This window comes from Ictalurus furcatus, chromosome 19 (assembly GCF_023375685.1).
Source record: "Ictalurus furcatus strain D&B chromosome 19, Billie_1.0, whole genome shotgun sequence".
Lineage (NCBI taxonomy): Eukaryota > Metazoa > Chordata > Actinopteri > Siluriformes > Ictaluridae > Ictalurus > Ictalurus furcatus.
This window is the reverse complement of record NC_071273.1, coordinates 24,372,364-24,380,699: the sequence shown is the minus strand read 5'-3', so window position 1 is coordinate 24,380,699 and position 8,336 is coordinate 24,372,364. Positions and strand designations below refer to the sequence as shown.

The 8,336-nt window shown below is 41.6% G+C and overlaps 1 protein-coding gene across 1 annotated transcript in view; it reads left to right on the top strand.

Annotated features, from left to right (window-relative positions):
* The window catches only part of cd36 (CD36 molecule (thrombospondin receptor)), a 16,212-nt gene extending 8,118 nt beyond the window's left edge, over positions 1–8,094 (top strand). The window contains exons 5-12 of the mRNA XM_053650790.1: positions 1,204–1,295; positions 2,530–2,579; positions 2,820–2,889; positions 4,311–4,495; positions 5,453–5,571; positions 6,383–6,456; positions 6,558–6,612; positions 7,135–8,094. Coding sequence (XP_053506765.1) covers positions 1,204–1,295; positions 2,530–2,579; positions 2,820–2,889; positions 4,311–4,495; positions 5,453–5,571; positions 6,383–6,456; positions 6,558–6,612; positions 7,135–7,311 — 822 coding nt within the window. The 3' untranslated portion in view covers positions 7,312–8,094. The remainder of the gene's footprint in view (positions 1–1,203; positions 1,296–2,529; positions 2,580–2,819; positions 2,890–4,310; positions 4,496–5,452; positions 5,572–6,382; positions 6,457–6,557; positions 6,613–7,134) is intronic.
* Positions 8,095–8,336: the final 242 nt, after the last annotated feature.

Below are 8,336 nucleotides of genomic sequence, written 5' to 3'. Positions count from 1 at the left end.
CACACACACACACTCACACACACACACACAAACACACACACACACACACACACACTCACACTCACACACACACTCACAGAGTTATAACATTACAATTGTTTAAATGTTTAGTCTTTGTGCTGTTAGCTACAGATAGAGCAGCACTCTAGCACCCCTAGTGGACAAAACTCTCCTGACCAAAAGGTACATAGACAGACAGACAGATGGCTAGACAAACCGAGAGACAGACAGACAGATAGGTAGACAGACAGACAGATGGATAGACAGACCAGGAGACCGCCAGAAAGACAGACATACCAGGAGACAGACAGACAGAGAGATAGACGGACAGACAAATAGATGAACAGACAGACACAGTATCTCACAAAAGTGAGTACACCCCTCACGTTTTTGTAAATATTTGATGATATCTTTTCCTGTGACAACACTGAAGAAATGACACTTTGCTACAATGTAAATAGTGAGTGTACAGCTTGTGTAACAGTGTAAATGTGCTGTCCCCTCAAAATAACTCAACACACAGCCATTAATGTCTAAACCGCTGGCAACAAAAGTGAGTACACCCCTAAGTGAAAATGTCCAAATTGGGCCCAAAGTGTCTCTCTTCTCTCTCTTCTCTCTCTCTTTTCTCTCTTCTCTCTCTCTCTTCAATCTCTCTCCTTTCTCTCTCTTCTCTCTCTTTTCTCACTTCTCTCTTTTCTCTCTCTCTCTCATCTCTCTCTCTCTTCTCTCTCTTTTCTCTCTCTCTCTCTTCTCTCTCTCGAAGTAAATAAGAGGAAAAAACTGCAGCTTGTCGTCTTTTGTTACCGAGATATACAAAGAAGCGAAAAGTTACAGCTTTACCTCTGACTCTTACGAAGCACTGACACTGGCGACTCCTTCCATAATTGCTATAATAAATAAACGTCTCCTTATTGTAAGAAAACCTCACCATATGGACGAGTATTTTAATCTGATTATTATCAGTGGCACGTTTGCTGTATGAGTCCCTGTTACTATAGAACCTCATCTGTTACTATGGAAACGATAAAGCACCGGAACGAGCGCATTAATACAAACCTGTGCTACTGTCAGAGCTGCTGTTATAGAGAATTACTCACCACCTCCTTCTGACCAGTCAGAGTGCAGAATTCAGCAGCGCTGTGGTGTACATGATGGTAAGGTGTGTGTAGACAGACAGGTAACGTGTGTTTGTGTGAGCAGTATAACGGAACCTACGACGGCCCCTACAGCGTCTTCACAGGCAAAGACGACATCAACAAAGTTTCCACCATCGACTCCTGGAACCGCCAGCAGTGAGTCTGTCTCCACACACACACACACACACACACACACAAACTCACACACTCACATACACACACACACACACACACACACACTTAGAATTGTTTAAATGTTTAATCTTTGTGCCGTTAGCTACAGATAGAGCAGCACTCTAGCACCCCTAGTGGACAAAACTCTCCTGACCAAAAGGTACATAGGCAGCCAAACAGATAGACAGATACCCAGACAGAGAGACAGATGGATAGACAGACAAACAGACAGATAACCAGACAGACAGATGGATAGACAGACTGAGAGACAGACAGACAGACCAGGAGACAGACAGACAGACAGATAGATAGACTGAGAGACAGACAGAAAGACAAATAGATGAACAGACAGACAGACAGATGGATAGACAGACCGAGAGACAGACAGACAGATGGATAGACAGACCAGGAGACAGACAGACAGACAGATAGATAGACTGAGAGACAGACAGAAAGACAAATAGATGAACAGACAGACAGACAGATGGATAAACAGAACAAGAGACAAACAAATGGAGGGGCAGACAGACATATAGATGGATAGACAGCCCAAGAGACAGACAGACAGATAGATAGATAGACTGAGAGACGGACAGATAGAAAGCCTGAGAGACAGACAAAGAGAGACAGACAGGCAAATGGATGAACAGACAGACAGATGGATATACAGACATAGGGACAGACAGAAAGATGGACAGTCTGATGGACAGACAGATAGATAGATGGACATGGCGGAAGATAAGTTCAGATTATTCTTATTCTTATCAGATAGACAGGCAGACACATATACAGATAGATAAACTTGTATAAATAAGTAGCAGATAGACAGACAAGCAGGCAGACAGACCGATGGACAAAGACACAGACAGATGGAAGGATAGACGGAGAGATAAAACAGGCAGACAGACAGATATAGCTAAATGTTTAAAATAATTATTTATCAGATCAACAGACAAAGCAAAGAGCATAGACAAATAAAAGACAGACAGACGGATAGATGGACAGACAGACAGACAGACAGACAGATGGAGATGTTTAGTTTGTCTTCCTGCATACTAATGTAGTGATCAGAACTGGGTGGACGGTTGTCATGGCAACTGCTGCAGTGACACATGCAGAAGACGTAAACAAGTAAACAAACAAACAGCAGTTAAAGAGAGGAGGTGATTGACAGTGTGTGTGTGTGTGTGTGTGTGTGTGTGTGTGTGTGTTTTAGGTCTCTGTCCTACTGGAATAATACGTACTGTGATATGATCAACGGCACAGGTGAGCTTTTATTCTTTCACACTCACGGCTGCGTCCCAAACGTCACGGGTCTAGTTCATTCCAGGGTTTTTTAAAGAACGTGTGGTTTGGGACGGAGCCTGAGGTTCTAGTAAGAACCCTAGTGTTTAGAACAGAAGCATAAATAAGCAAAGGTTTAAAGGTTTGTTGGAGCAGAAAGCACATTTTAATGACTGACCTGTGTGTGTGTGTGTGTGTGTGTGTGTGTGTGTGAGTGAACAGACGGCTCGTCCTTCTCTCCGTTCCTGGACAAGAAGACACCGTTGTACTTCTTCTCCTCAGATATCTGCAGGTGTGTTTTATTAATCAGTGCCCACACCTTTTATTCGCTTTCGTCCACTACGTTATCTTTCGCTCGCTAGTTTGTGTTTGTTCACTACATTATCTTTCGCTCGCTAGTTTGTGTTTATCTGCTAGATTATTTTTCGCTCGCTAGTTTGTGTTTGTGTGCTAGATTATCTTTCGCTCGCTAGTTTGTGTTTATCTGCTAGATTATCTTTCGCTCGCTAGTTTGTGTTTGTTCACTACATTATCTTTCGCTCGCTAGTTTGTGTTTATCTGCTAGATTATTTTTCGCTCGCTAGTTTGTGTTTGTGTGCTAGATTATCTTTCGCTCGCTAGTTTGTGTTTATCTGCTAGATTATCTTTCGCTCGCTAGTTTGTGTTTGTGTGCTAGATTATCTTTCGCTTGCTAGTTTGTGTTTGTTCACTAGATTATCTTTTGCTCGCTAGTTTGTGTTCGCTAGAATATTTTTCACTCGCTAGTTTGTGTTTGTTCGCTAGAATATTTTTCGCTCGCTAGTTTGTGTTTGTCCGCTAGATTATCTTTCGCTCGCTAGTTTGTGTTTGTTCACTAGATTATCTTTCGCTCACTAGTTTGTGTTTGTTCGCTAGATTATCATTCGCTCGCTAGTTTGTGTTTGTTCGCTAGATTATCTTTCACTCGCTAGTTTGTGTTTGTGTGCTAGATTATCTTTCACTCGCTAGTTTGTGTTTGTGTGCTAGATTATCTTTCACTCGCTAGTTTGTGTTTGTGTGCTAGATTATCTTTCACTCGCTAGTTTGTGTTTGTCCGCTAGATTATCTTTCACTCGCTAGTTTGTGTTTGTGTGCTAGATTATCTTTCGCTCGCTAGTTTGTTTGTTCACTAGATTATCTTTCGCTCGCTAGTTTGTTTGTTCACAAGATTATCTTTCGCTCGCTAGTTTGTTTGTTCGCTAGATTATCTTTCATTTGCTAGTTTGTGTTTGTCCGCTAGATTATCTTTCACTCGCTAATTTGTGTTTGTGTGCTAGATTATCTTTCGCTCGCTAGTTTGTGTTTGTTCGCTAGATTATCTTTCGCTCGCTAGTTTGTGCTTGTCCGCTAGATTATCTTTCGCTCGCTAGTCTGTGTTTGTTCGCTAGATTATCTTTCGCTCGCTAGTTTGTGTTTGTGTGCTAGATTATCTTTCGCTCGCTAGTTTGTGTTTGTTCGCTAGATTATCTTTCGCTCGCTAGTTTGTGTTTGTTCGCTAGATTATCTTTCACTTGCTAGTTTGTGCTTGTTCGCTAGATTATCTTTCGCTCGCTAGTTTGTGTTTGTCCGCTAGATTATCTTTCGCTTGCTAGTTTGTGTATAAACTGTGAGATTTGATTATGAAGCTGTCCATCAACCTCATTCTTCTTGTCTCTGTTGTTCCCCTCCTCTTCCTCATCGTGTCTTTTGTCTCAGGTCTGTCTTGGCCGAGTTCGAAGGCACTGTGGATCTGAAGGGGATCACGGTGTATCGCTACATGCTGCCGCCGCAAACCTTCGCCTCCCCGGTGGACAATCCAGACAACCTGTGCTACTGCACAAACAAAGAGACCACAAGGAACTGCACCATAGCCGGCGTGCTCGACATCAAACCATGTAAAGGTGTGTGTGTGTGTGTTTCACAGCCAGAGTAGGACAACAACAGAAACACGGGAAAAGACAAGCGAACTACTGAAACTGTCAGAAATAAACACACTGACTACTAAACATTAAGAAGATTAAACAGCACCAATAACCCGGTACCGTTAATCAGGAAATCACGAAGTCCCGAGGTCGCTACCAGAGGGAATGCCACAACTTTGCTAATCGGTTAATCTGAAGTTTGTATGAGTCTGACAGAAGATCCAGTGACATCAGTTAACATTAGCTTCTGTTCACTAGATTAGCTTTCACTTGCTAGTTTGCCTTTGCTAGGTTAGCTTTTCCTTCTGAGTTTGCATTTATGATCTCTGGTCGCTTTTCTTCACTGAGTTAGCTCTCGCTTTGCTAGGCTAGTTTCCATTTGCTAATTCACATTTATTTACTGTGTTTTGTTTGCTAAGATTATGCTCACCGTTTTACCGGTTGAAGGTAAGCTTTTGTTTGCTAGTTTGCATTTTCCATCTAAGTATTTGTTCCACATGTAAGCTTCTTTTTGTTGGTTAGATATTCTTTGCGAGGCTAGCTTTCCCTTGCTAGGTCAGTTTTCATTTGCTACTTAGCACTAGCTTAGCGTTTACTAGCTAGGTTTGTTTTTCACTTGCCAGTTTGTGTTCTTTCACCGGGTTAGCCTTTTCCTGCTAGATTATTTGTGGCTTGCTAATTTGCATTTACTATGTAGGTAAGCTTTTGCTTTTGTAGGTGATCTTTTCTTCAATCGTTAGTTTAGCTTTCATTTGCTGTGTTAGTTTTTCTCCACTAGGTTACCTTAAAAAAAACTCAGACGAACTCCCAGACTTGCCTCCAGCCTCCAGCTTGTAACACGTGGTGCACGATCTCTGAATTTGTAATGCTCCGCTACGTCTGATCTCATCTCCCTGTAGTGAGACGTGTGTGTGTGTGTGTGTGTGTGTCTTTCAGGTGCTCCTGTGTTCATTTCCCTCCCTCATTTCCTCCACGGCAGTAAGGAGCTGCTGGAACTCGTTCATGGTTTAAACCCGAACCCCGAGGAACACTCCACTTATCTGGACGTGGAACCGGTAAAAGTTCATGCTAGAACATTAAACAGGGCAGGAGACAGTCAGCTTCACACCCTGCTTAGGGCACTAAAAGGAAGTTCAGGACTGTAGATGGGGTGAACTGTAGTCTGTGTTCACTTGCTAAAAGGTGTTTGTTTACTAGGTTAACTTTTGCTTGCTAGTTTGTGTTTACTCGCTAGTTTGCGTTCGCTTGCTAGTTTGTGTTTACTCTATAGTTTGTGTTTACTTGCTAAGTTACTTTTCACTTGCTAGTTTGTGTGTTTGATATGTTAGCTTTTGCTTACTAGTTTCAGTTTACTTGCTAGTTTGAGTCTGCTTGCTAGGTTAGCCTTCACTTGCTAGTTTGCATTTGGTTTGCTAGGTTAGCTTTTGCTTGCTAGTTTGTGTTTACTCTCTAGTTCGTGTTTGTTTGCTAGGTTTGCTTTTGCTTGTTAGTTTGTGTTTACTCGATAGTTAGTTTTTGCTTCTGAGTTTGTTTGCTTTTATTTTGTAGGTAGTCTTCGCTTGCATGTTTGCATTCACTTGCTAGTTTTCGTTTTGGTTGCTAGGTTAACCTTGACTCGCTAGTTTGCTTTCACTTCGGTTAGCGTTTACTTGCTAGTTTGTGTGTCTTTGGTAGGTTAACTTTTGCTTGCTAGTTTACTTTCGCGTTCTGGTTTGCGTTCATTTGCTAGATTAGATTGGCTTGCTGGCTTTCATCTGCTTGCTAGGTAAGCTCACGCACATTTCCGAGTGCTAAATCGAATGCAGTGTATTATGGGTAATCCTCACATTGCCTTGCGTGCAGTGAACTGCTCTACGTGTGTCTCAGCTCACAGGCTTCACGCTGAGGTTCGCCAAACGCCTTCAGCTCAACATGATGTACGGTCCATCGAAGGACATCAAGTGGGTTTCAGAACATAATTCCAAAGCTCTGCTGCCGTTTCTACAGGACATGTACGGATTTCTACAGATTTCTATGTGACCTCACTGTCTTTCTGTCTCAGGATCCTTAATAAAGTGAAGGAGAACACCATCTTCCCCATCCTGTGGTTAAACGAGGTCAGTGATGGTCAACAGAGTAGAATAAGATCCTCAGCTCATCATTTACTTTTCATTTACCATCCTAGCGTCCCGAGGTCGACCGATTGATCGGTTTCGGCGAGTAATCGGCATTATAACGAATTGCTGGAACTGTCGGTTATTATCGGTTATTTTCCCGGTTGCATCCGTTGCGGGTGAAAAGCGTCCACTGTCATTATACGGCACGAGAGCAGCCTCTAGAGGCGAAATAAAAACCATCACTATTTCATTTAAAAAAGCACAGACAGTACTGTTTATTTTTGTAATAAAGCTCAGCAATCTTTTACCGTCATGTTTTCATTCGGTATCAATTTTAAAAACGATCGGTCGATTAATGCGAAATCGGTACCGATCGACCTCTATGAACATCCCTGTCAGTCTGTCTGTCAGTTTATTATTATTTTAATGATTTATTTCTTTACCTCTTGAAATCTGACAATGTAGGTGTCTGTGTGTGTATGTGTGTGTGTGTGTGTGTGTGTGTGTGTGTGTGTGTCTCAGACGGCGGCGCTCGATGATGACACAGCAAACAGGATTAAGGCGGAGCTCTTCGCCCGGATCGACACACTGGAGACGGTGCAGATCGCTCTGATATCGGCCGGAGCGGTGATGCTGGTGCTGTGTCTGATCGGAGTGTGTGTGGTGAACCGCCAGAGTCACATATCGTTTGTAGCATAAAGCGTGACGTGTTTACACAGCGATTAACATCAAGACTGTAGCAAATGCTCCAGCTCAGGAAACTACACGGCACTTAAGTACGGCAACACTAATGGCACAAATACGCAACTATACTAGCTACCACCAGGGGGTGCTGGAGGGTCAGGACAAGCTTTAAGGAAAATTTTACCGCTAACGCGACACGTATACGGACTCGCTTTCAGTAAACACTTTAGCTTTTAACATTTTATTTAAACATCTATAAAGTTAAAACCCTAAAAAAAAACAACTTCACCCTGATTTTCCCTCAGATTTTGCGAATCAGCCAAGACATGTTTAGCTTGTGAAGTCTTTCGTTTTGCACTGAAGCTAACAGGCTAACGGCTAATGTGTAAGGAAAGCTTTACAGCAACCAGTTTAACGTTAATCAAACTGAATCGCGTCCTTCCTGAATGCATAGAAGTGATTCAGATGACAGTAATAATAATAATAATAATAATAATAATAATAATAGGTGTATTTAATTCTGCTATTTTATTCATACGTTTAAATATAATTCTGAGACAAATACCGAGACAAACGTCTCTTACATTTAGCTCCAGTGCAGAATGACAGAAGTGAAATTCTGGATAAATTCTTCCTTTAATGCTGTATTTTTTTAAATACACAGTATATGTTTATAGTAATTATTCAGTACTGTAACCATGTATCAATATTATAAAAATAAGTTGTATTTCAGTTTGCGGCCAATAAAAAAAAAGAATGTAAAAAAAAAAAACCCCAAAACAAATCGCAGCTCTTTATTTATTTATTTTTGTATAAAGTTTGTGTGTTGTTTGTGTTAATTTAATGTAATGTCCACCTGCTCGGTTTGGAGCTTCACTCCCTGCGTCACGGCCCAGGATCTCTAGTGCATTTCTCCTGAAGCAACATCGCCACCTGCTGGACATGTTTAAAACACCAGCAACAAACAACTACTGTACAGTACAGGTGTAAGATAAATAAAAAATGCTTAGTAATAGTTTTTATTAATAGTGTTTTATGTA